Source organism: Misgurnus anguillicaudatus, chromosome 10 (genome assembly GCF_027580225.2).
Source record: "Misgurnus anguillicaudatus chromosome 10, ASM2758022v2, whole genome shotgun sequence".
NCBI lineage: Eukaryota > Metazoa > Chordata > Actinopteri > Cypriniformes > Cobitidae > Misgurnus > Misgurnus anguillicaudatus.
In genome coordinates, this window is record NC_073346.2 from 24453128 (window position 1) to 24479960 (window position 26833).

The 26833-nt window shown below is 39.7% G+C and overlaps 3 protein-coding genes across 5 annotated transcripts; 2 read left to right on the forward strand and 1 right to left on the reverse strand.

Annotated features, from left to right (window-relative positions):
* The first annotated feature begins 1293 nt into the window (after positions 1-1293).
* Positions 1294-18460, forward strand: gon4lb (gon-4 like b). 3 transcript variants are annotated; one of them, XM_073872175.1, is made up of 32 exons: positions 1294-1405; positions 3119-3155; positions 3702-3946; positions 4026-4121; positions 4509-4744; positions 4849-4923; positions 5099-5149; positions 5255-5305; positions 5387-5485; positions 5568-5666; positions 5766-5942; positions 6053-6272; positions 7398-7499; positions 7621-7661; positions 7913-8025; positions 9400-9601; positions 10070-10156; positions 10452-10626; positions 10724-10874; positions 11181-11331; positions 11443-11559; positions 11663-13489; positions 14154-14448; positions 14555-14718; positions 14824-15021; positions 15116-15259; positions 15400-15705; positions 15806-15919; positions 16017-16191; positions 17304-17574; positions 17690-17792; positions 17903-18460. In XM_073872175.1, the coding sequence occupies exons 3-32, from the start codon at positions 3721-3723 to the stop codon at positions 18014-18016; spliced, it is 6180 nt and encodes a 2059-aa protein (XP_073728276.1). In that variant the 5' UTR covers positions 1294-1405; positions 3119-3155; positions 3702-3720; the 3' UTR covers positions 18017-18460. The 3 variants fall into 3 exon arrangements, with proteins under 3 accessions (XP_073728276.1, XP_073728277.1, XP_073728278.1); XM_073872176.1 differs by having other exon boundaries at positions 15809-15919; XM_073872177.1 differs by lacking the exons at positions 1294-1405; positions 3702-3946 and having other exon boundaries at positions 3131-3155.
* Positions 18461-19968: 1508 nt separating this feature from the next.
* gpatch4 (G patch domain containing 4) lies at positions 19969-22827 on the forward strand. The gene is made up of 8 exons (XM_055210217.2): positions 19969-20116; positions 20266-20358; positions 20480-20553; positions 20663-20755; positions 20897-21004; positions 21169-21281; positions 21586-21636; positions 21802-22827. Exons 2-8 carry the CDS (start codon positions 20280-20282, stop codon positions 22580-22582), a joined length of 1299 nt encoding a protein of 432 aa, XP_055066192.2. The 5' UTR covers positions 19969-20116; positions 20266-20279; the 3' UTR covers positions 22583-22827.
* A 97-nt stretch (positions 22828-22924) lies between these two features.
* LOC129448108 (C-type lectin domain family 9 member A) lies at positions 22925-25690 on the reverse strand. The gene is made up of 8 exons (XM_073872730.1): positions 25556-25690; positions 25287-25391; positions 24977-25084; positions 24418-24452; positions 24153-24327; positions 23908-24065; positions 23551-23675; positions 22925-23458 (listed from the first exon to the last, which is right to left on the reverse strand). Exons 1-8 carry the CDS (start codon positions 25617-25619, stop codon positions 23299-23301), a joined length of 930 nt encoding a protein of 309 aa, XP_073728831.1. The 5' UTR covers positions 25620-25690; the 3' UTR covers positions 22925-23298.
* Positions 25691-26833: the final 1143 nt, after the last annotated feature.

The following is a 26833-nucleotide window of genomic DNA, read 5'->3' on the forward strand; positions in this document are numbered from 1 at the left end:
TGACCAAGTTTGACGTTCCAAGTATGAGGATGCGTTCATTTGTCTTTATCGCCGATGCCAAGGATTTTTAGGTAAACATTTTAGCCATCTTTTTCGTAAAGATCTATTGGTAAAGTGAGCGGATTTCGTTGATTCCGAACAGTTACAAGACTCTTGGTCTTGGAGATGAAGAGGAACAGAAGCTTCGCCACAGGCCGATTTTACTACGTTTTCACCTTCTGAGAAAGAGTAATACGACTGCGTCTGTGAGTCCAGATGTCCATGCTTAGTTAATAAACAAGTTGCATGTCCATTTTCCTTGAAAAACAATGATTCTCTCCTACTAACGCATGGACTTTCCCCAAGCGTAACAAATCCATATGGAGTAGTGATCTTGCTAAGGTGAGGTAAGGACATTGCAGCTCGTGTGGCTGAGTGCTCGAGATCGTTCTTGAATCTCAGATCATGCATCTCTGAGAACGGACAGCAGCCGTTCAGTGTCCGGACTAGTAAGGACGGATGCGTTGATCGTGGCATGGTGTGCCGCCGCGCATTCTTGACTCCAGTCTTTTCCCTGCTGCCAGACGTCTGCAGTGCCTGTTGTCTCTCAGGGCACAGTGATGGGATGGTAAACTCAGGTACACTCGCTGGTGTAAGTACCATCATCCCAAGTGGCACATGTCTCGTTCCCGCTGGATGAACGTCCCGGGAACCTGACTGGAACAACTTTTCTCGCTTAGCGCGTCCAACCTCACGAGATTGGAGATCTCTGCCCATATTTATCCGACATAAACTTGTAGTATGCTTCCCATTGTGCCTAATGAATGGTTTTATTGCTTTGTCCTGTTGATTAATCATGATGGTGACTTTCCTTGTTGTGCTCCAGCATCCGTGCTGAAAGAAAGACAACCTCATAAGGACTGACTGAAGGTAAATATACATGAACAGACTCCACCCAGTCTGCGAGCAGGTACATCATATCTCAATGGGGTCCGGGGTCACATACAGCTCAACAACATCCAAGCTGGTCTCTCAAAGATTACCAATATTATTTAAAACGAGTAATCAAGCATTAAAAAAAAAAAAAATCAGGAGACAGTGTTAACTTACATTGTTTTATAACTGATACACCATTGTAGTTATGCTAGCTTATACCAAATGCTGACGATTTCGTAAAACGTTTTGCACATAAAACTTTTTCATGAAATGCTAGTTTGGTTGAAAGTATTTGTATTCAAACTAAAGATTGATACTTTTAAAATTCGTCGTCTTCTACAGTATGCACTGTGTGTGTATGCCTCAAACTGAAATTATTAAACACACAAGTCTGCTAAAAAGTAGGAACCGATCTTCTTCGCTTGTGTTCACGAGGGAAGGAAATGACTGCAACACCCGCCGTTTGTTGTGAAGCGGCGGGCTAGCGTGTATAACAACTAGGGCTGTTCGATTCCGGATTTTTTGGAATCGATTCCGATTCCGATTCCTGTTTCTGGACTCGAAAGAATCGATTCCAAGAATCGATTCCTCACGGCTATTTTCGATTCTTTTTCTATACGAACAGTGTCTAACATTGGCCCGTCTTACCGTGCCACACAACGAGAAACACTCTATACCGGGCGTGTCAAAGCGACTGTTGCAAATCCATTTGTCCTTCCTATTAGATGTATTAATTGCGAGTCATAAATAGAACGAGACATTTGCTTAGGGGATTTGTCACGTCGTGCTTCCTGCGTCAGTTAGACAGTGTAAAGACTATGTTCACCATATACATATATGCGGTAGATTTTATTTACATGCATTCCTACACACACACACAATGTTTGTGGATAGATTTTTAATTTATTTGTGGCAGCCTACATATATTTCATCCAATATCATAAAATAGCAAAAATTCCTAAAAGCATTTAAACCTAAAAACAGTTAAATGCCTGTTTATAACAGCAACCAAAAAAAAGCAGAATAAATAACAGGTGGTGGTCCTGCATCTTCATGTGATGTCTCTCTCATCTCTTGAGGAAGTTGCTCTTTCTTAAACCCACAGCCAATGCAACACTTTAATAGCTGATAAATTAAATTTGAATTGTAGTTTATTATAAGATGGTGTTTTCCCCTCTTTTGTGCAGTTGAAAATAATACACCAATACTTTCAGCAGTTTCCAAGAATGTGGTAAATGAAATATGATGTGCAATTAGTGAAAGTAAATGTTATTCTACACCAAAAGATTATAAAGTGCAACTCTTTAAATAACAATTTATCTTCAATGCACTAAATAAGTTTACTTCAATTGCAATGTTCTCATATAACTGATTTCTGACTGCAACAATATTAACAGGAGTCCATATTAACTGCTAAGTCTGTACAGAAAGGTGCAGTAAAGAAGATACCCATGTAAAAATGTGTAAAATAAAAAAAATTGTTTATTGGCATTTTTTTGTCACATGAAAGGGACAGGGTAACATCTTTGTAAAAAGAATTTTAAAGAATAGATAGCATACAAATTACTAAATAAATTATTAAATGACTTTATTAAATCAATTTTCAATAATATGGTCATACGTTTTTCTTGTCATTTGTTTAAGAATAATAATCAAAACGTCTGCTTTACAAAAACAAGTTCCACAAGTACAGCTTTTTTATATTATATATATTTTAAATAACATCGTTATATTCAATCTAACCTTTTTTATTACGTGTTGAATTTGAAAAGCTCTTCATATTAATCGTGCATCTTACGCAGATTGCGCTCGTATAATGGAGAATACATGAATGCGTCAGACTTTACGTATCACCTCTGATTAAAAAGGTGCGATCTAATCTTGTTTACATGAAGTAAACCTGCTCCCGAGCATCTTACGGTCCTGTTGCTATGACAGCAACTTGAGGATGAGCTTCGAAGAACCAAATAATCCAAGATCAAGCCAAATCACCATTAAAATCCAGCTAACGGAGTAATCCACGTACGAAGAACGGAACCATGGCCGCGATTTGTATTAAAAATCAATCTTAAAGAGGAGTCGATTCCCCTTAATGGAATCGATTCCCCTTATGGAATCGATTCCAACCTTTGGAATCGACTCTCGATTCTCAATGCCTCGGAATCGAAGAATCGATTCTTTTTGGAATCGATTCCCAGCCCTAATAACAACTACTGATGGCTGCGAACATTTGTGAATGGGTAAGCGGGATACAAATTTAACTATAAATGAACCGAGCAATAACATGCTTGCGTGTAAAATTATGAGCTATTTTCCGCTGCCATGAATTATATGCAAAATGCTATTTTTGGTTAGCCGATATGCTAACAGTAGAAGCGTCCAACTTACAGATTCATAACAAAGCTCTTTATCTCACTACCCTCGATAAGTGAACAATAATTTAAATACACGAACGTTTTACTGTGTACATCTTGCATGTATTTCCGACAACAACAACAACAACCAATGAAAAACACCCAAAGCAATGATGTTAATGATATATTATTCTCATGAATAGGGTGCTTGAAAACTCAGTCAGTTCCCAACATAAACAAGTTTTTCGTAATTGCGTTGCGTAAGTTTTCAATGTAGGCAGCTCGCACACATCGAGAGCGTTATTGTCCTGTTTAAATTTTGTTTATTTTGTCCAGCCACTCAGTTGCCAATTTACATTTAAGCTTTACATGGCTGTGAAGATACCAGATTGTGAAGACACAAGTTACTATCATTAGTTTATATGTTTAAAGGCTCAGAAGAAGAAGCAAAATGGGGTGGAAACGTAAAGCATCTCCCGATCCGCAATTGGAACCTGCCAAAGCACCTAAGAGGGAATCTGTCAACACATCTCCTTTTTTTCACAAACTAATCACAAGTTCTTGGAGGAGGAAGGTCTCTACCCCCACTAAGAGAAAGTGTCTGACCTCAGTCCACACGCTGTCTCCTGACAGACAAGTTCGTCAATTTAAATCCCAAGAGCAGAATTCCAGTGCAGGTAGAGGAGAACCAAGTGAAACTACACAAGTAACATTTATATTATTAGAGCTTAATTTATGTTCTCTCTGTGTGTGTAGACCATGAGGATGAGCATGATGGTGTCCAGTCCTCCCCAATTTTGTCTCCCCTACAGTCAGAGGAGGATGCAGAGCTGGGTCTGGTAATCACTGTGGGTGAGTCACAGCTTTAAGTTACTGTTCCTTTCATAGCTAATGTGAGGAAAAGTGAGAACAATGCAAATTGGCCACATGTGCAATGGGTCCCCAAATTTCATGTTAGTCTGTCTTCTATTATATTCTATCATACAGACCAGTGATTCAATATTAATCCTGCATATCAATGTGGCTTTGTATACTGTGGCATATTGTTGGCATGCAAAGCAAATTGTTTAATGATTCCCAATTTATAAGTTGCTTTAGATTAAAAAGTTGCTTTCTGCTAAATGAGTAAATGTTAATGATTGGCCAATTGTTGTACTACTCATACTTCACATTAGTATTTTTATTGTTTTTAAATTATTTATTTAAATCTAATTATATGCTGTTTATGTATACCTTTAGATGAAGACCGGTGTGGAGAAGAGGAATCTTCGAATGGAAAAAATGGAGTAAATGAAACAAATGTTATGACCCAAAGGGAAGGAGAGATCCCTGAGGAGAATGAAGAGATGGAGATGGAAGAAGGGCTTGAGGAAGAGGATGAAAGTGAAGAGGAGCTGAGAAAGTTGGACAGGGATTTAACTTTCAAGTCAAAAAAGCTCAAGCTCTCCTCCGTCAATGTTCGTGACATTATCCACGTGAGTCTGATTATGATAAACTAGAAGCTCCTATCAGAGTTTAACAAGTGCTGCCCTGGTACAGAATAAAATTATATATAAATATTTTCTGTGTTTGTCTACAGGAGGTGGTAACAAATGAGCATGTTGTGGCCATGATGAAAGCTACCATAAGAGACACACAGGACATGCCTATGTTTGTATGTTTTTTGTAAATTTCCGTTTACACAAATACAACAACATCAGTTTGCCTTAGTGCTGTAAGACACATAAAATGTGTGTTATTTGAATAGTAGAATGTGTTGTTTGATGATTTAAGCCTTTTCATGCTTTTATCTCTGTTAATCAATGCTATTTCCTGTTGTTTAAATGTAGGAGCCTAAAATGACCCGTTCAAAGCTCAAGGAAGTTGTTGAAAAAGGGGTGGTGAGTGCTGGTATCTTATTTTCGCAAAGTTTTAAGCATTTAAAGCTCCCAAGTGTGGGGTAGCAGTATGGTGCACTATAATTATTGCTTTGTTTGGTTTTTAAGGTAATGGGCAACTGGAACATCTCACCAATAAAGAAGGCAAATGAGATTAAGGTATCAGATTGTTGAGAGATTCTGAAATGATTGTTAGTGTTGTGTGTGGTCCACTTTCTTCAATTGGGATTCTTTCCTTAGCCTCCCCAGTTTGTAGACATTCCCCTGCAGGAGGAAGAAGACTCCTCAGATGAAGAGTATTGTCCTGATGAAGATGAGGAGGATGAAACTGCTGAGGAGGTAAAGATTACAAGTCAAATTTTGTTTATTTGAAAGTAAGATATTAAACTGTTTTTAACCGTATATTTGAAATATTTTTCAGACATTTTTGGAGAGTGATGTGGAGAGCACAGCCTCCTCCCCACGTGGCACCAAACACACCCCCTCTCATACGCCCTCTGAACGTGACAGCCCCAGACCGGTACTTAACACAGACTTGTGATTGCATAAACACATTGTTAAAGGTCCCATGTTCCTTTTTCTCATTATCTGTTCATTTTTGTCTTTCCTCATCTTACAGAAGCCTGGGGTGTCCAGGCACTTGAGAGTTGAGGCAGTGCCTATGGGTCCCCCTGCCCCTCCTCCCCAATCCTGCAGCTCCTCAAGATCTCTCAGGCTCCCTGACCCCTTTATTGAGAAACTCCATGCTGTGGATAAAGAACTTGAGCAAAGTCCTCTCTGCATGGAGCCTTACCAGGTACTGGATCACGCACACTCTATGCTTTATATTTTTGTCTCTTTCCTATGCCACCAGTAAGGTACCAATGCCCAATCACTCTTTGAAATAAATGTGTCTATCTGCTCAAGGCTTTAAGCAACAGTGGTGGAGGGGAGCCAGACAACAGTTTGGTGGCTTGTCGGACGCGTTCAAAGTGGCCGCTAAGGAACGTCCCTCTGGATCAGCTAGAGGCGGAGCTCCGCGCGCCAGACATCACGCCAGATATGTATGATAATGTTTCTACGCCAGAGGACCGTAATTGGACTCAGTGGCTGCAGGGACTCATGACCACTCACCTGGACAATGAAGGTCAGCAGCTTTAATCCATAATTCTGAAGCATTGTTTTGCTTTGAATTTGTTTGCTGCACATTAGGCATTTATACATTTATAGTTAAAGGTATAGCGGAGGATTTTCTTTTTCCGGGTGGATCATCAAGACTATTGGTCATTCTAGTTGTCAATCATTCTAGTGATATGTTTGCGTAAAGCCGTCGTACGTGCTCGTCCCTAGGTTCACTTTCTGCACATGCGCACTTTCAGGTGTATATGTGTGGTGGGCTACAGTTTTAACCATTCATTGAAGCTCGCATTCTCACAGTGTTTTTTCAAAATGTCTGAGGGTCGCAAGAGAAAAAGTGTCTACAAATTGTATGACAAGAAGGGAAAGGCCTCTGAAGAAAGAAATAAGACCAAAGTGTTTTTGGGAGACAATTTCACACGCTGGCGTGCGCTAAAACCACAGTTTGTGCTTCCCACTGATGCCTCAGTCTACTCGAAAGGTAAAGTTTGGCATGCTATTTGGAGAAATCCATTTAAAATCACTGCTAGTAAAAGTTGATGTAAGCTATGATTAGCGATGCTAGCCCTGGCACAAGTCATGAACGGCGCAGACACGGTAAACATCTCAATGTATGAGCCATGTCAACAGCAACTTGTAAACAGAGCGTGCACAAGAAGAACTAGGCTTGTGCATGCTCTCTCATGCACACGTTAAATGGGCGTTCCCTGTCGGGAGCATGTAAAGTGTTGCGCAATTGCATTTTTTTGGAGAGGGCGGTTCTTTTCTAAAATTCTGGAAAATCTTCCGCTATACCTTTGTAAGCTGGTCCCAAACTGGATAAGGAAGCATCACTTTATATTGCAGGTCTCATGCAAACTTCCTGTTTGCGGGGCTGTACCATAAAACTGTCCATTAAATTCAATGCACACAGGTTCTGTCACTGTTGTCAGGTGCTTCCAAAGCACTTCTCTTAAATTTCTTAATGGCTTTCTCTCAGTGTGAAACTAGTTAAATGTGTGGGTGCATCAGCGGTTAAGCACCATCTGTGTTGTTTTTCTTCCCCTGACCTTTTTCCTAATTTTCCCTCATCATCACTGTACATATGTGTGTGTGTGTGTGTTCTCACTCACTGATGATTGTCTGTCTCTTTCAGAAGAGGGTGAGGAAGATGACGACCCTGAATATAATTTTTTAGACGATTTAGACGAACCCGATTTGGAAGATTATCGAAATGACCGTGCCGTTCGTATTACAAGTGGGTCCCATTTAAGCTCTGTCTAATCATACGAGGTGTATATTGTATGCTGACGTCTGGTTTGTTAAGTTGAAGTGGTCGCTTTAGTAATGATGTCATATCTCATATCTTTACCTTGCAGAGAAAGAAGTCAATGAGCTCATGGAAGAGCTCTTTGAGACGGTGAGTAGGGGATAATTTACAGTCAGCCGGCCATTATGGCAAAATAAACCAAGAAAGTGATCGCTCTGCAAGGGGAGGTTTTATTTGTTTTGCCATAATGACTGTTTGCTTTTATACATGACTGTTGACCTAATAAATAAATAAATAAATGAACCAACACATAAACATGAAATTAACTTAGCCATCATAAAATGATTTTACACCAACAGAAGCAAAGTGAGTTTAATCTTGTCTCACTGATTCCCCTGCAGTTTAATGATGAGCTGGCAGCCAATGAACAAGATGAGGAAGGTCATGAGGAAGATGAGGATCATGATGAAGAGGCGACTAACGCTCCACAATTCAATGTTCCTCAAGCCATCAGGTAACACGCACACACCTAGCCTATATTTACACATCTCTTTTCTCTTGTATAGATAAACACCTTTCTCTACCTACACACCTGTTTCCCTGTACCCACTCTTGCCAGATAAGCCATCGGTCAACAGAAAGCCTGTCACCTCCTGTTATGTCTGTCTGTGTCTCTGTGTGTGTGTGTGCACCCAAAACACACACAATGAGAGTGCTTGACAACATATTTCTCTTTTCACAAGCACATATGCATCATCCTTTTAATAAAATCAGCTGATAATCAAGAAATACATAAATAATTACATAATAATTACATTCCAACATATGCTGTAGAAAAAAACTAGTTACACACATAACACACATGTGTCCTCCCTTCGGGACAGAGCAGCAGAGGGGTGCTGTGTCTGTTTGGGTAGGGAGGCAGAGAAATGCTCTAAGTTGTTTGCTTGTGTCTCTGCAGAACCAGAACACAATATGGACACACTACAGAGCTACAAAACACACATTTACAAGAGTTACACACATACACACGCATGCACTGTTTACAGGTACACGTCTGTGCTACGTGCAGAATTCAGGCGCACAGGCTGGAAATATAGCTCGCTTACAGGAATAGATAAAAGCTGCGTGCACGTACAGGCGTATGCACAAACAAACCAGAATGGTCTTCCCATTAACCAAATGTTTCCCAATCTTTGGCTGAATCTTTAAAAATAAAACATTATTTCTATCACCTTTGTGTTCTTTAGGGAAACTAGTTATTGACATTCTTACCGAATTGTGGCTGGCAACACCAAACCGACAGAGTATTATTTTACCTCAGCACCGGTAATTACAGCTAACTGTGTGTGTGCGTAACCCACCTGCGTCAGCGCATTGTGGATACTAACAGAGATGTAGCTGATGGGATTTTCTAAATGTTAACGAGGTACATTGACGTCTGTGTTGTCTTTTTCCGCAGTGCAAGTGGCCTGAGAGAGTTTGTGTGTCTTTTTAATGGTCATTCGGTAGGGTACAAAGTGCATAAGAGACCTGGTCTGTTTAATTAGCTGGTCTGATGATAAATTGACTTTGAGGTATAATTGATAATGTAATGGTGGGCACATGTATTTGCTGTTTTTCATTATATTGGATTAGTAATTTTAAAAAATACAGAATGCTACAATTTGAGGGTGAAACGGTCTCCCCCTATATTGTCTAATGTAAATATTTCTTGCTGGTTTTTAAACATGATTTCACTAGAACTCACTTTATTTTTAAAAGAGGAAAAGGTACAAAACAATGAGTCAATAGAGTACGCATATATTTAGTGCTGCATAAACAAGAGTCTACTTTGCTATAATATGATTTCATTCTGTTGTTTCTTATGTGTTTATGTGTCTCTAAGGTTCGAGGAGCCACTGGCTCATATGTTGACGGCATGCAGGCGGACGGTCAAACTGCAGCTGGACGCCCTGCAGCAGAAAAGGGAGAACCAGACTCGTGCTACCCAGCATGCATCTGGGCCTGGCATGGTTATGATGCAAGCCAGCTGTCCTCTGGTGGTCACATCGACTCAAAGAGTACAGCTGCAGCAGCAAATACAGCAGGTAAGATGGTTTAATATACAACTACTGAACAGTTTACTCTTTATAAATTAAGAGGTTTTTCGATGGTACATGGCATCAAACATACAGTAAAAGTCTTAGGCCACATTGCTACCAGATTTAGATTTGTTGTTTTTGCAATTGTATAGTGATCATATATAATTATTTGTCAGTCTTTTTATTAGAATGCAACCAGAAAATACAGGAAATGTGTATGTTGGATTAAAAACTGTATAAAAGTATAAGCTGAAGTGTTAAGTATTTAGGGTAAACTCCCCTTTCACTCGAGCAATTGCAGGCAGCTGCAGGATCTCTTAAACCTAAATGAAAGGAAATCGTAATTTCTAATTCTAATCGATTGACTTCAGGACTTTAGTCTCCTCAAAAAAGCTCAAGATGTGTTTCATGCCAAGGGAGGTCACACTTAATACTGACTGATGCCTGTTTAACTCTGTTCTGTTTTTTCTGCAGCATGTCCAGTTATTAACACAGGCCAATATGCTTTGCAGTCCAGTCCAGGCGCTACAGAGCGAAGCTCAAACCACCAAACATTTTCTGGTAAAAAAAAGTTGTTGACTGGACATAATAATGATCAGAAATGTAGAACAGCACATAGGATAAAGCAACAGTGGTTCACCATTGTGTATGATTGCTAGGCCATTAGAGCAAGTGTTTGTCGACTTGACCTTCCAAATATTTTATACAATTTAAAGATTTCTGACATTTTATGCTTGAGTCGGATGGGTATTCCGATACATGCATTTACCCACGCAAGGGGATTGTCCATTTAAAAGAAACTGTACGAGTCATTGTTTTAACTGTACCGTAATTGGTTGCTGTCCTGGGTTGACAGGAGGAGTTGCGGTCATTTGCGGAGAGAGCAGAAAAGGGAAGGGCGACGGTTAATCCGGGTTTCAGAAGCATTTTCAAAGTGTGTAACTTACAGCCGTCCCTTAACCTGCTGGAGGAGTTGAACCAGTGTCCTTTTCCTCTCTATCTGCCTCCCAAACCCACGCGCCGTAACACAGGTCAGGGATCTCATTAATAATTCATGTGCCCCAGAAGAAAAGCACATTCATTAAAGTGTGTAAATCTGATGGCAGTATGTTTTTTGTGCTTCTGCAGCCCATTCGTACCCGTTTCTCCCCGCTGGTCTTGCGTGGCTGTTTGCTACACGGTCTTTGTTTATGTATCCTGAGCTTCTACCACACTGCAGTCTGGATCCAGCCCTGCACCCTCCACGCAGCAAACATTATTACACCAAAGCAGAGGACAGGTACATATTACCCATCAATCACTGTGATTCCCCAAAACACAAACATCCGACTAGGTGGATTCCAAATATCCTTTTGAAACTTTGATCTTAATTTTGAACACTTGAATGTCACTGCGGTCAAAATGGCACACTTCATACATGGCCATTAGTAACTGTGGATGTGCTTTGGGCTTTTTGCTGAGTTGGACTCAATATGAGTCCTTAATATGACTGACTTTAATAAGAAACACTTAATGAAACAGTGAGCCGTATTTACAGCCAATTTCCCCATTTTCTCTGTTTTTCTCTCTATATCTATCTCTCTAGTCTGATAGTCTTGGGGTTAAAGCACTTTGCTCAAACAGAGTTTCCATATCACCTGATTAGTCGGTATCTGATCCGGTCCAAAACTCAGGATCAGTTGCGTGTGCGTGTAAAGGACATGGCATCCAACAGACTTGGACACAACGTTATCAAGGTGATTCCCAGAACATCTATTATAAACACTGGTTATCTGCACTTTGTTATGACATATCTCCAGTACGATTGCCAGTTAATGCATTTAAATGTTTTGCTTTATATCTTTTAGTTTTACTGCCAGAACCAAGTGGTTCCTCCTCTGCCAGTGATGTGCAGTCCTATATTCCCTGGAGAAGAGTGCCCTCCTGTGGAGCGAGAACAGAGCGTCATGCCCAACTGGCTGCGGGTATTAACCAACTCCCACAAATTGTGGGAACTAACAGCTTAACCGAAATCTTCTAATCCTTATTTCAGATATAATCATGATGTTTTCAAATTTGCCTTTGCAGAAAAGCTTACCGAGCATCCATAAGGCAGTTTCTCAGTCTGGTTTAAGGGCGACCCCAATCACTGAAACTCCCAACCACGTTTTTCCAAAAGGAACAAATTACCCACAATTCCTTCCTAAAGGTGTTCATCTGCGTCTGCACCCCTCATTGAATAGAAATCGCCCCTTACCTTGCAAACCCCGGCCTCTGGGTGGTTTTGCCTGCCCTACTCTCATGCCATTGGCTAAAGCCCCTCCATGTCCCACAGGTACAGATAATTTATTGCCCAGTGTCTCCTCACCACTCTCAAATCACGGTGTGATTTTACTGGCCCAAGCACCTAGCATGCCTGTAAATGGGGTCTTACCATTGACCCCTCCTCCTCTAACACCAGCCCACGGAACAGTGCCACTAAGCACCACTTGTCCTATTAACTTTCAGTATATCACGCCAGAATTGGGGTCTGGTTTTCCAGTGCACCCTGCTGCCAATTTGCCCCCAACTCTAGTTCAAATACCCCCTTCTGCACCTGTCAACAGTCCTCTGCTAACTACTAGGAGAGTAAAGACAAATGGGGTGCAACGAGTGCAACAGATGTCGAATAAGCGCAAGAAGCCTTCTATCCCAAGAAAACTTGTACCTTTGAAGCCAGCCCCCCAACTGCCCAAGATGCCCTCTCCTTCCTCAAGCATTGCCTTGAATGTCACACAGAGATTGGTCACGCCTTCCTGTGCCCCTTCTTCTCAGGACTTTGTCATTCGGATAGTCCCTGCAACACAGGCAAGCGAATCCCTGTTTTTAGAAAATGGCCTGACGACTTGCATAGGAACGGCGACACAGGCATCAGAATTTAACTTTATGCAAACAACTCCCATTCAGAAAACTGTTGAAAATGGCCAAATCATTATAAGTCACAACTCTGGATCACGGATGATCCCTGAAAGCAGTGTTTCGTCGCCAACAGAGAGTTCTCAGTATGTGCTGGTTCAGACAGTTTCACATACAGGAATGCCACAGTTTTTACTTGTGCCCAAAGACTCAGTCATTCAACCAGCTCCACTTTCTACTGAAAGTGCGCCGGTGAGTTTATCAATGGTGCCGCAAAACCAGAGCACTGCTTTTGAGGTTTTTCCTGGCACAAAGACAGCAGTGGTGCCTTCAAATACTGTAACGTCAGTCACAACTTTACCAGTCAATGTAGAGAATGCTGGAGGCGAGAAGGAGGGGAGTGAAGCAGAAATGACTGGTGAGAGATGGGAAGAGGAAATGGCAGGTGCTCTGTTTGGCAGTCCTCTTCTAGCAATCTCCGAGTCTTCCTGTAGCCCCGACTCCAGTTTCACCAGCACAGATGCCAGTGTGGACAGTGGTGCGGAAGCTTCAGCGAGAGTGGATATGGAAAGTGAATGTGATGACCCAAAACATCTGTCTGATAGTGAGAAACAGATGGAGGAGGGGGAGCTGTCAGACACTGGCAAAGAGAAAAAACCAAGAATGCTCACACACGGCACAGGGGATGGGAAGGAGCAACAGTCCAATGGGGAAGAGAAGCTGAATGAGGGGAATGGGGAGGAAGGACGAGGAGAGGAGAGGGAGAGTGGTGGAAATGGAGAGCGTGATAGAGATAAAGAAGGAGAGAAGAGCGGAGGCAGAGACAGCAGTGAAAAGAAAGAAGGGGATGGTGGTGGAGACAAAGAACGGGAAGAGAGGGACGGTGATGGAGAGAAAGATGGAGATGGGGAGCGTGACGAGGAAGAAGAGGATTTTGATGACCTCACACAGGATGAAGATGAGGAGGAAGTGATGTCATCGGCATCAGAGGAATCTGTCCTTTCTGTTCCGGAACTTCAGGTTTGTGCAAGACATTTTTATTTTTAAAATCTATGAAATTGTCAAAACTTGGACACATTTATCGTATTTTCCTATGTGACTGTAAGTCACAGTTTTTTCATAGTTTGGCTGGTCCTGCGACTTATAGTCAGGCGGGACTTGTAAGTCAAAATAAATTAATTTTGACATAATTGAACCAAGAGACATCATTACCGTCTACAGCCGCGAGAGTCTGCTATATGCTGCTCCTGTATTTATGTAATTCATTGCATTCAGTGATGTGGATTGACGAGCCTGCAAACTTGATGCGCGCTGGCTTGTTCTTGTTCTGCGTCATGGGAGGGGCTTCTGCGACTCCGCTCGCTACCTGTAATCACGTCACTACTAGAGCAAGCTTCTGATTGGTTAACGCAGCACGTTTTTCAACTTGCGCGTTTGCCGCGGCAGCGCTCAATTCACAGCATTCGCATGAACTAGACGCGTGAATGAGGCGGAATCGCTTCTGCCACGCTAAACGCCTCATTCACGCCACAAGACCTCGAGACGCTCGTCAATGCGTCTTCACATTGACTTAACATTGAAATCACTCAATGACGCCTCTACCGCGGCTGGTGTGAACGCAGCAACATACTTCGGAGCGACTTATAGTCCGGAAAATTCGCTAATTGGCTTCCTATGTGTGTAGGAGACAATGGAGAAGTTGACCTGGTTGGCATCAGAGAGGAGACTGTGCCGAGAGGGAGACTCGGAGGAGGACAATTCTCCCACGTCTCCGACATCCCCCACCTCCCCAAACTCCCAGAACTCCCCTGCATCCCAGAATTCACAGGAGGAGAACTCGGAAGATGAAGAGGATGGAGTGATGAAGAGTGATGAGATGGAAGCAGGAGAGGGCGAAGGTGGAAAGCTTCCTGAGGGAGATGCACCACCAGGTGATGATCCCCCACAGGCCAGCGGGAGAGGAGGGGGGCGTGGCAGAGGTCAGCATTCATACTGTTCCCACCTTATTGTCGTCTTATCAGTGATATTAAATTTTAAATCCAATGTATTTCTTTTATGATAAATTATATATTTTTTCTTCTGTAGGGCGTGGCCGCCCTCCCCCTCGTAGTCTGAAGCGTGGTCAGCGTCAGGAACGAGGCAGTAAAGATGCCTCAAAGCTCCTCCTATTGTATGATGAACAGATCCTAGATAATGATCCAATGAGAGAGAGCAAAGACATGGCATTTGCCCAGGCTTATCTCAACAGGGTCAGACTGCTAACTCACCTCAGCTCATAGTATTCTTCCTAAAAACTGTCATCAAGGGTATGTGTAGAAACATTGTAATATTTTTTTTCTTTCTCTCTATGTTAGGTTCGTGAGGCCTTGCAAGATGTTCCTGGTAAGGTGGAGGAGTTTTTGGGGCTGCTATATGAGTTCGATGAGGCAGGAGATGGCCAAAGCGTTGTAGAGCTCTTTTCCCAGCTAAAACCTTTGCTCGGAGATTGGCCGGACCTCCTCAAAGACTTTGCTGCATTCCTTCTGCCTGAACAAGCACTGGAGTGTGGACTGGTACATAAATTCATTTTATAGATGTTTTGTAGCCATCTCACCTATACCAATTTGCCCTGCATATAACACAGTCGCCTTTCTTTTTCATCCCCAGTTTGAGGAGCAGCAAGCCTTTGACAGGAGTCGGCGGTTCCTGCGTCAGCTAGAAATAAGTTTTGGGGAGAATCCGTCTCATTATCAGAAGATTGTGAGAGCACTTCAAAGTGGACCTGCTCTCAGTCCTGCTGGCATCGAGGAGGTATAAGGAGATGAATTTAAGGAATAGGCATTTCTGCACTTTCACACAGAGACAATATATTTGTCTATGACTTTATACAAGGTTCTGCAGCGTGTTACTTCTTACAAAGTCTGAACTAAACTTTATTTCTACTCCTTCAGCTCAAAGCCCAGATGGCCACCCTTCTTAAGGGCCACACCCACCTACAGGGAGAATTCTGGATGTTTTTTGATGAGATGCGTCCACCCCCAGCACGTCCCGGACAGTTTGAAGAGGCAGTTTGGCCAGAGGATGTGGCCACCGGGGCAGATGGAGAAGGAGCCTTGAGTGTGGGCTGTGGAGGAGGAGTATGGGGAGGGTTTGAGGAGGTCACACTCCCCGATCTAGAGGAGGATGATGAGTCGCACAAGATTCGTGTGATCAGGAGCAAGGGAAGAAAAGAAATGCGCACACATGGCAACTACAAGGTGGTGATGTTTATGATGTTATATCACTTTTTTGTGTAGTAATTAATCTAATGAGTATGTTACTGTGTGATGACGAGAATACTGAAGCTTATGTCATCAGCAGGACTGTGAATGGCCAGAGAAAGATTGTCCATGTCCTTGTCATGACTCCAGCCACGATACCAAACATCGCAGACATAAGAGGAAGGGATGCTTGCGTTGCCACAGCAACAAGGTGCCAATTTGTTCTGTGTTAATGGCTGTTTGACGTAATGTGTTGTTTTTGGGCAAATTACAGGCCATACATGGTTGGTTTGTTTTTTCCTGTACAGGCCACCAATAGCTCAAAGGTGTTGAAGAGTCGTGATTTGGCATTTCCATCTGCTGATACACAGTCTGAGAGAGGAGGGGAAGAGAAAGAAGAGGAAAGAGGAACGGGGGAGGAAGGAGAAGCAGAGAAGGAGGTTAAAGACGAGTCTGGTAATGGAGCAAACAGTCCACGCCTTGGTAATATATTTTTACTAGTTTTCCCCAACTGTTTTAGGGATGAAACCAATACCTTCTGTCATTCTGGTTGCCTGCTTGGGTAGATGCTGTTATGTAGTTCTTTAAAGAGAGTTCCCCTAGAGTTAAACATTTGATTTTTATAGTTTTGGAATCCATTCAGCTGATCTCCAGGTCTGGCGCTACCACTTTTAGCATAGCTTAGCACAATCCATTGAATCTAATTAGACCATTTAGCATCACATTCAAAAATAATCAAAGAGTTTCAATATTTTTTTCTATTTAAAACTTGACTCTTCTGTAGTTACATCGTGTACTAAGACCGACGGAAAATTAAAAGTTGCGATTTTTTTTAAGGCAAATATAGCTAGGAACTATACTCTCATTTTAACGTAATTATCAAGGACTTCGCTGCTGTAACATGGCTGCAGGAGGTGCAATGATATTACGCAGTGCCCGAAAATAGTCCTCAGCTATTGAAAGTTACTAAGAGGACTATGTTTGGCTGCTGCGTAGTATCATTAAAGTCCTTGATTGTTGCGCCGGAGTGAGAGTATAGTTCCTAGCCATATTTGCCTAAAACATCGCAACTTTGAATTTTCTGTCGGACTTGGTGCACGATGTGATTACGGAAGAGTCAAGTTTTAAATAGAAAAAATATCGGGACTCTTTGGTTATTTTTTTAGCGCAATGCTAATGGTCTAATCAGATTCAGTGGATTGTGCTGAGCTATGCTAAAAGTGGTAACGCCAGACCCAGAGATCAGCTGAATGGATTCCAAAATGGTAAAAATCAAATAAATAACTAGGGGAGCTGGAAAATTTTTGTATTTTTTGAAAAAGTGGAGTGTCCCTTTAACTATATTTTAACTGTGAACCTGTTTTATTAAAAATTTATTTAATATTAAAACTGAGGCTATAATAGAATGTGCTTTGCGGGCAACTCAGACTCCGTGTGGGCAATCTGGTGCCCACTGCTATACATCACTGCTATACATCATTAAAAATTTATGTGAAACAATATTTAAACATTGTTTTTCATACTGCAGAGCCATGTAGATGTACTGGTAACGGCGAAATGTATTCCAAATATAATTTTACGTACCTGTCATGCAGATGAAGACGGGACTGTGTGTGAAGGAGATGAGATAATCCCATCCCCTATCCCAGAGCAGCAGATCAAACCAAATGAGGAAGATGATGAGAACCAAGAAGAACATCTTCATACGACTCCACAGAGGCAGAATAGTGATGAAGATGTTTCAGCTGGAACAGGAGAGAGAGAGTACACTCAGCAGAGCACACTCAGCCCTGCTTTAGAATCACCCGTCTGTGCCAAAAACATCTCCCTCACTGCCAGTGGAGAGAGGGTCATCCTCTGGACCAGGTAAAGAAAGTCTCAGCCACCACGTAGAAACATGGAGTGTAGTTTTTTTGTTGTTGATATTATGGTTTGTTCTCTGAATGCACAACATGACCCTCATTTACTGTCTGTTGTGTAGGGAGGCTGATCGAGTGATCTTGACTGCCTGTCAACAGCAAGGAGCCAATGACAGCACTTTCCAGGCTGTGTCAGAACAGCTGGGCAACAAAACAGCCATTGAGGTACACATATTTTACAGACAGTGATATGTACTGATTTTTTTAACCCATATAAAATATATTAGCATTACTGCTTTGACTTTTGCATATTTAACATAACTAAATCTTCACAGGTTTCAAGGCGATTTCGAGACCTTATGCGTCTGTTCCATACGTCAGCCTGTCAGGCGAGCTCGGAGGATGAGGCCGCTGAGCAGCAGTCAGCCACTGATGAAGAGCAGGACTGATCCACACAGAACTGAAATAGGATCAGTCTTTCCTACATCCATACAAACTCTTGTCTTTGTGTATTTTAAGTGGGTGGCATTTCTCTTGTTGGATGCTACATGTGTGCATGTTTGCACTTACACATGGGTATAGAAGTCTGAGGTCTTTCTGTGACTTATGAAGTATTAATGAATGCAATATGAGTGTTGAGCACAAAATTAAACATTTGAATATTTAAAGATGCGGCAAACATTTTTCATTGTAAAGCACCAGCAGATTCTCACCAACAATGTTAGTGACAGACTGATTGTATATTGTGTAAATATATGAACAGATTGGGTTATGTAAAGTATTTTTATATCAATGTGGTTTTGTTGTTTTAATTTTACTTCAGATGTTCGTTTTGAAAAAAAGGCACAGTTGGGAAAACCCGGAGGAGGAATTAAAATGTCTATTTATACCAAGCTATGTGTTAGACTGAGTTCTTTCTAAAATGCTTGTATTGCTCCAAAAATTGCATTAAGGGGAATTTTACATTTTCATTGAAGCTGCAATCAGTTACATTTGCCTCTCTGTCGCCATTTCTATTAAACACAAAATGACTTTTTTTGCAGAACTTGACGTCAAATAGAGTAGGCTGAAAATTAACAATTAAAAAGTCGACTATTATTCTTAGTTAATCCTTATTATTAACTTATGACTTGCAAATGTAATGCCCAGTTAAAGGGATAGTTCACCCAAAAATGAAAATTCTGTCATCATTTACTCACTCTCATGTTGCTACAAACCCACATAAAATGTCGTTGTTTTGATAAACACGAAGGAAGATATTTTGAGAAATGTTTGTAACCAAACTGTTCGTGGATCCTATTCATTTCTATATTAGGAAAAAAGAATACCTTATCTTCCTTTGTGTTCACCAGAACAAAGAAACTTAAACAGGTTTGTAACAACATGAAAGTGAGTAAATGAGGAAAAAAGTTTTCATTTTAGGGTAAACTATCCCTTTAACTTGAATTAACCAGGCTCGATGACGTATGCCTACATGTGCGACCTCCAGAGGCTTCAGAGTGCAGCAGAGATGGCGTATTTTTCTAGGCCAAACCTTGACGTTATAAACAACTTTAATGACTTTTTAAGTCTTAAATGCGTTTGCTAGAAATAAAAACGCATTTAGACTTCAAAATGTATAAGTTGTGTTTATTTGTCAAGATTATCTTTTTGGACAAAGCGTGTTAGTGTCGAACCTTTGTAAAACACAGATCTTACTTGTTTGTGTGAAAAATTATGGGCTTTATGCGAGGGAGTGTGTCCCATATGTATAAAGGCTAGATGTCTTACGCGGAGTCTCTAACGGCATCACATGGTGGCCATCTTACCTCAGACAGCTCGCTCACTCGTAGCATTGAGTTTAATGGTGCAGGTACATTTAAATGACCATAACTTGCTTAATTTTCTACCGATTTTCAAACGGTTTGTTTTTTTTACACTGGATGCTTTAACATGTTTCATGATTTTTTAATGTATTTTTAGTATAAGTATGCAGTGTCCTAGGTACATCTTTGACGTTTATAACAAACCAAACCAAATTAAGCAAGTAATGGTCATTTAAAAGTACCTGAACCATTAAAACTCAATGCTACGAGTGAGCGACCTGCCTTTGGTAAGATGGCCGCCAAAATGCGGACGTTCCACTCAATTGGCCAGCAGGGAGGGCGAGACATCTAGCCTTTATAAATATCTATGGTGTGTCCCGCTAACTTCAGGTGTTTGCCTACAAAAACACGTCATCGCTGAAGCACTTTACCGGGAAATCGTACTCGACAGCTTAAATTATAAACCATTATTTTAATATTTTTATTCTTTTTTTATATGTTCTATCTTTTGTATGTTAATGATCAACAATAAGGCAGATATATTTGGCTCAGTTGCCTTATTATAAATAATTAAAATATAATTGTATATATATATATATAAATATTTTTGTAAACGCGTTTCGTTAATAGGCAGCATGGCATTCTTTGCTTTCCGTAGCTACACTTTCTGACCGGTGTGTCATGTCTGCGCCCATGCTAAGCGCGTGGTGACGCTCGCTCGCTATTTTTCCTGTTTTGAATCAGGTAAGAATCAAATATTATCGCTTGTGTTTTGGTTGAACCTAAAATAGTTTTATTCTTTAACCGATTACTCAGAAGTAAGCTGTGACAGAAGTTATGTTTATAACAGTCATTGTGTGTCTGTGTTCTTATTACTTAACTGGGTTCTTTAGAAGTTATTCTTCACATGGCAGAGGCGACCCAAGATAAACCAACCGGGCTGAAGTTCGCGGAGCAGCAGCTTCTGCGGCACGGATGGGAAAAAGGTTAAACTTCATTCACATGGCAAACCCATATCATCTGTCATATGGCGAATCACCTTAATCTTCAAACCTTCTGTATGTATACAGTTTGAGTATTTCATGTGTTTGTATTGTGTTATCAAAGGTAAAGGTCTGGGCAGAAGAGAGAGTGGCATCTCAGAGGCTATAAAAGTCAAAATAAAATGTGATAAAGGAGGGGTGAGTGGAAGTCTTGTATTTAGAAATCTATGAAAAATATTTAAAATCTATGAAAAATATTTTAAGGAAGTTACGGCCTTCATGTTCAAAATATACAATTTGTCTTTAGGTGGGTCATAAAGAAGGTGAACAATTCACTTTTCACTGGTGGGATCATGTTTTTAACAAGGCCTCCTCCAACCTGGTTGTGGAAACAGGGCAGGTACGAAATGTCTGGAAACAAATTTTAACTAAACACTTTGACCAAAAGTTAATTCCAAAGTTTTACTGTCAATGTTTTGCATCTCAGCTTAGTGTGTATATGTTGTGGATTAAGATTGTTTTGTGTGTATTTTTGGTATAGGATGGTGTGAAGGTAAAGGCGGACGACACCAATAATGTCTTGATCTCCAACAAAAAGCCAACCAAAGCTCAGCAAGCAAAGTCCATGTTGTATGGATCTTTTGTAAAGGTACAGAAATACAAACGAAACAATGATATTAAAACACATCCTCCCTGATGCAGTTTTTGATCCATGTACTGAGCTTTTATGTTGTCATTACACTTGGATTGACTCTGGATTTGTTATGGCACTTGTGTAGTTGTTTTAATAAAGTCTTTTTTGTCCTTTCTTAGTCAGCAACTCTGCTCTCAGGTGAAGTGCAACCAGAAAAGCCCTCCGAGTCAGACGATAGCAGCAGTAGTTCTGAAGATGAGGACCATAAACTGGACCTCTCCAGTACTACAAAGTATGAGATGCCAATATAACACATTTCTCAGTTTTCTTAAAGGAGATGTATGTTGTTGGTTTTTGACTCTATGAAATCAAATTTGATATTTTAAATTTAGACTGCAGTACCGAGTTCAACCTTTAGATGTCAATAATGCATACTGCTCCTTTATAAAAATCTTGAAAATGCACTTTTTGATTTTTTCGTAAATGGTATGAAAAGAGGCAGTAAGAGTTTTGTTAAAATAATACTTTTCATTATACTTAAAGATATGCAGTTATACTGTCAGCCAGCTCAACTGTGTGTTTGTCTTTGTTTTAAGGTTATCAGATGCAGACTTGCTCAAAGCTTGTGGAGGACGAACAGCGCACAAGTAAGCAATGATCGTTTAGTTTACATCACAATCCACATCATCCCTACAATCATGTTGTAAAACATAGCATTTAAGTTGATGTTTGAGTTTAAAAGTCAATTATAAATGTTGTAACATACTCAGGGATGTTTTGTATTTGACATTTGTTTGTTTGTTTATGAACAGGGGAGCCAGACATGGTCTTACTATGAATGCCAAACTGGCCCGTCTGGAGCAGCAGGAGCTAGAGTTCATGAACAAGTACGGTAAAAATAACAAGTCTGCACAAACATCTACAAACCCTGAGGACAATCCAGATGCTACAGAGAAAACAAAACGTAAGAAATCAAAAAGGAAGGAGAAGCCATCAGAGGAGGACTCTAATGGATCTGTTTTTGTGAATGATGATATGATTACTAAAACTAAGAAAAAGAAAAATCGCAAAGCACAAACCGAGGAAAGTTTTAATGGGGACTGCGGCTTGGCAGGAAATATGGAGTCCGCACTCACGACAGAAGAACTACATGAAGAATTAAATGAAGCAGCTTCATGCCTATCAGTGGAAAAGGACAATATCCCCAAGAAGGAGAAAAAGAAGAAAAAGTGTATGGTTGCTTCATTGGATAACACAGATGTAATCAGTGAGGATTTCACAGACAAGCAGCCACATGAGGATTCTAAGCATCAACAAACATCTGACAGTGTCTCCAAGAAAAAGAGAAAAAAGAAGTCTTCCATGGACCATCACGAATCATCTCCTTCCACAGATACAAGGAACTCCAGTGCCATGATGATAATAGAGGACACTAACACACAAGAGGACATGGAGATAGAAGGGCAAGAAAAAAATAGAAAGAAGAATAAGAAAACGAAAAAACTACGAAAAATGGAGGAGCAGGATGTGGATGAACAAGTGACATTTGACGACTCTGTCCCAAAGAAAAAGAAAAAAAAGTCCAAAGAGTAAACTTTGCATTGATGGTAGTCAGTGATTATAAACTGGGGTGCTAAAACAAAAGTGTAACTGTTTATATCTAATAATGCAGTATTATTTATTCTGACAAATGGTTGATCTTTAAAGCTTGTTCCTTCTCACAAAATGAATTTGATGTATCCTAAGCTTGTCTAGGGATGTTTTTACTGTGTGTACAAATCATGTGCATAACATATTATTTACAGATCGCAATTAAAAGTAGATTTTAAACAAATAAATATAGGGCAGTGTGTTGATGAAACACCTAATCTTTTTAAAACAATAAAATATTTTTGATGTTTTCATAAATACTGATTTAAAATTCTTACTGAATTTTTTTATCCCCATGTCCACTATAGAGGCATCAGTCAGGTCTTTCCTTAAGTTCTAGTTTTTTTATTTACAGAGCACATTTTACACATTCACCAGACTGATCAAAGTGCTGTACAGAATAAAAACAAAAGCTAATAAAACACATTCAAACAAAGTATATAATAAAATAACTATAAAAGATGGAGCAGCTCTAATGTGTGTTGGCAAACAGATATGGATGTTTGTGCTTAATATAGTGTCCATATTAAAGTCCAACTGTATGACTTTGCTTGTTTGCAACTTATTCCTGGGCGTGTGCCTTCAAAATAGATCATAAATTGTTTAAAATGGAAGCAGGAAATCTTATTTCCACAAAAACAGTTTTTGTGAAAGTTGGTTTATTCCAAGTTGAGAAACTCTGGCCATCTTAAAACATTCAATTCACAGATCCACCTGTTATACATGCGACAACTCGCTGCCTGCCAGCTTTTGATTGGATTTTTGCTGGCCATTGATAAAACACATGTATGTCTGTATATGGGTCTTTCAATCCAGAATCTGAAAGGAGAAAAACTCTACGTGAGCGAAAGAGTTGTAATAAATAATTGAATAAAAAGTTTAATGTTTTTTTGTTATTGTTTTGGTCTTACCCTCTCTCAAGTTTTGCTCCACTGGTCCAGACCCAAGATTCTCCTTGTTCAGATTTTTCAGAGAGTCCAATCCAGTACCCATGATATTGGTCATAAAAGTATTCAGTGTGCTGATTGACAAATTCCTGAATTTGTGTGAAACACGATACTGTTATAACCACAGGAATCATATATTTTCTGTTTTCAGTCTTTTAACATTTTAAACACATATTTTGACAAGATTTACATTGTTGTATTATTCAATCTTTTTTTGGGGTCTGTTGGAAGTCGTGCAGATTATAGATCAATTCATTCTCAGTTTTAAAGAGGAGCTAACAAATATGTACAGTATGTTTCGTATCTAAATCAAACGCTGACCTGTTCTTCCACATTGTCTATTATGGCCAGGTGAGCGCCAAACCCCTTGCAGAAATTTTGACTGCTTGTCCATGTATCCCAGACTCCCCCTAAATAGAAATAGTAACAGCTGGAGCCATTTTGTATCCAGTTTTTAGGACAGGGTTTACACTGGACACCTACAGGGGGAAAATTGGTTTAAGAAGAACATTTTTGTCATAATATTCATTATGGAATACGAAAATATGGAAATGGAAAAATCATACCATTCCCAGTGAATTGACAGTACTGCTCTACAGAAAGGGTGCTTTGTTTTAATATAAAGCTCAAGGTGCTGTTAAGCTCTTCGTCTTCTGTTATAAGCCCCTTTTTCTCTGTCTCCAGTAGCTCATTGTTTGCCAGTAATTTCTGGTTGACCGATATCTCTTCCGTGTACAGGGTCTGTATAAAGTTTTTTCAGTGGTTAAGATATGCTCAGTTTTATTATCAGATTTATGGTGTTAGGTTCTTTAGGTTGTTTAGGGCTCTTACCAGAATTTTGTTGTAGGCAGTTACATGATTGTAATCTGCAAAGCAATGATACAAAGCAATAGTTAAAAAGACATTACTGCCATCTCCTGATACCCATTATTTTAGCACCGTAGTTAAAGTACTTGTGCCATCACATATTACACAACTGGGCCATTTTGACATAAACAAAATGACACAACTGTCGGAAGTACTTACAGATTTATTTTCCAGTATTGTTACACGAGTACATTTCACTGTTTATGACACACTTTTTATTGGTTCATTTCTAGGTTGTTGTGAAAGTGATCAATCTTATTCCTGGATGTTCACTTTCATGAAGTAGGCTAATTATCATTAGCTAGTACTAAATAATAGCACTAATAAATCTGAACTTGTTGATCAAATTCATCATCTCGCATTTGTAATGGAACAAAACTGTAGAAGATGTGACGCAGTATTTTCTCAAGGTCAATGTTTTGCAAGATATTATATATAGCCTATCTATAGGAGTGTCTCCAACCCTTATAAAACAGACCTCATAATGCTGATATATGAATGTAATGCTATTAATTCTTCTTACAGAGGATGCTGACCGCTGTTAAGGCTGAGAGCAGAAGAAAACAAAGCAACCCGAGACCCAGTGTAGCTCGTCTATGTGATGGAGAGTTTGGCGTGGAAACTTCTTTCTCTGATGAAAAATGAGACAATGATTCCAATAGTCTCTAAACAATTTATGTAAAACTAAAACATATCCACATTTGACAAATTAAGACTTTACTGAAAGTGGTTTAGCTAAAGTTTGAAACAATGAAAGATCAGGGTTACATAATGTCCCTTTTAAATCCAAATTAAATTGACAGTTTTACAACCAACAAGTTTTTGTGACTCACCTGAAGACTCTGGAGAAATCTCTGAAGTAATTTCTGTTTTCTTTACCTCTGCATAAATCGAGTCATCTGACTGTATCTCTATTGTCAAACAACACAAACCAAACACACAACAGATAAACATTAGGTTAATAACAAATTATAATGAAAAAAACTGCTCTGTGTAAAAGAATGTCAATTTTGTGGCACTGTCTATTAACACAAAGATTGTGTAAAAAACACTTAACTAAGCTTCTTTACAATTAACCAAATAAATAACTACCTAAACTTGCCTTTAGATTTGTCATTCTCAAATGATTTAAAGATGACTGTTGAATAACACACCTCCTCTTCCATTCTAACTGGGTGACAAGTAAGTTGTTAGAGAGACAACAGCAGACTGATATTAAATCCAGTCAGTCAGACACTGAAGAGGGAAGACTGTGTTCAAAATTTGGAAATAACGAAACTTATTTCCGGTCAAAAGGTGAAGCATGCTGCTTCCTATTTTACAGAACAAAGTGACATGTTTTCATTTGTCCTATTTGAATAACTTAATTTTTTTACAGTGGGAATTCATCAATGTCCTCTCTCACTTAAAGAGCGGAATTCAGAAAAATTGAAAAAAACAAACAACATTTTACTGATTTTAAATAAAAATTACCAATATGTATAACAGCAATGAATGTATATTGTATTGCATGAAATATGTGGACAGGCATTTTAGTTACAGTACCAGAATAAATGTTAAACAGGTTTTACTTAAACCCAATTATTAGTCAAAGAAGAAGAGAATATATTACAAAACAACAGGTATTTTAAAATTGTGTCATGTTCATGTTCAATGACACTTGAATTTTTTTGTGTTGTCACTCAGAGGAAGTTGCATGTTCCTGGATTATACACTGTAAAAAGTGAAAACTGATTCTACTTAAAAAAACTTTATTTAGTAACACCTAAAAAAATGGTTTTAAATTAAATTTTTTTTAAATGTCTGTCTTTAAGTACAATTTTTAGATTTAAAAAAACGTCCAAAAATTACTTAAATACTAATTGGTAACACCCAATAAATGTTAACATTTTCAACTTAAATTTTTCACTTGAAATTTAAAAAAAAATCTTATTTTTAAGCCTTCTCAATGCCCAGCTGCACTGCTTCCTGGGCTTCGGCCAGCTCCTTGTTTCCTGTCTGCCATTGTTGGACGGGCTGATTGATCCAGGTGTGCCTGACCTCAGTAGTCGCAACAATAATCAGACACACCTGGATTAATCAGGTTGTCCAATAATGGCAGACAGGAAACAAGGAGCTGGCTGAAGTTCAGGAAGTAGTGCAGCTGGGCATAAAGCCTTTTGGAGTTATTTTTACTTTTTAGGAAGCCCAATCTGATTTTACCAAGAGATATGCTCCTGAGTCTTTTCTCTTTAAACACTTTGAATTACCTCTGTGTATGAAATGTGCTATATAAATAAACTTGCCTTGTCTTGCCTAATAATCAAACATTGCTGTAAAAGTGGTGCAAAACATTTGTGATGTTCTGTAATTTTACACTACCTTAATTTAAATTACCTGT

Bases quoted from the DNA above. Each gene is read 5' to 3' on its own strand.
- gon4lb (XM_073872175.1), top strand. From the start codon at position 3,721: ATGGGGTGGAAACGTAAAGCATCTCCCGATCCGCAATTGGAACCTGCC. The intron at 9,602-10,069 runs GTAAGATGGTTT...TTTTTTCTGCAG, and splicing joins TGCAGCAGCAAATACAGCAG to CATGTCCAGTTATTAACACA. The intron at 15,260-15,399 runs GTATAAGGAGAT...CTACTCCTTCAG, and splicing joins GTCCTGCTGGCATCGAGGAG to CTCAAAGCCCAGATGGCCAC.
- gpatch4 (XM_055210217.2), top strand. From the start codon at position 20,280: ATGGCAGAGGCGACCCAAGATAAACCAACCGGGCTGAAGTTCGCGGAG. The intron at 20,359-20,479 runs GTTAAACTTCAT...GTGTTATCAAAG, and splicing joins GCGGCACGGATGGGAAAAAG to GTAAAGGTCTGGGCAGAAGA. The intron at 21,282-21,585 runs GTATGAGATGCC...CTTTGTTTTAAG, and splicing joins GACCTCTCCAGTACTACAAA to GTTATCAGATGCAGACTTGC.
- LOC129448108 (XM_073872730.1), bottom strand. From the start codon at position 25,619: ATGGAAGAGGAGGTGTGTTATTCAACAGTCATCTTTAAATCATTTGAG. The intron at 24,066-24,152 runs GTATGATTTTTC...TTCCCCCTGTAG, and splicing joins CTGTCAATTCACTGGGAATG to GTGTCCAGTGTAAACCCTGT. The intron at 23,459-23,550 runs GTAAGACCAAAA...TTCTCCTTTCAG, and splicing joins GGAGCAAAACTTGAGAGAGG to ATTCTGGATTGAAAGACCCA.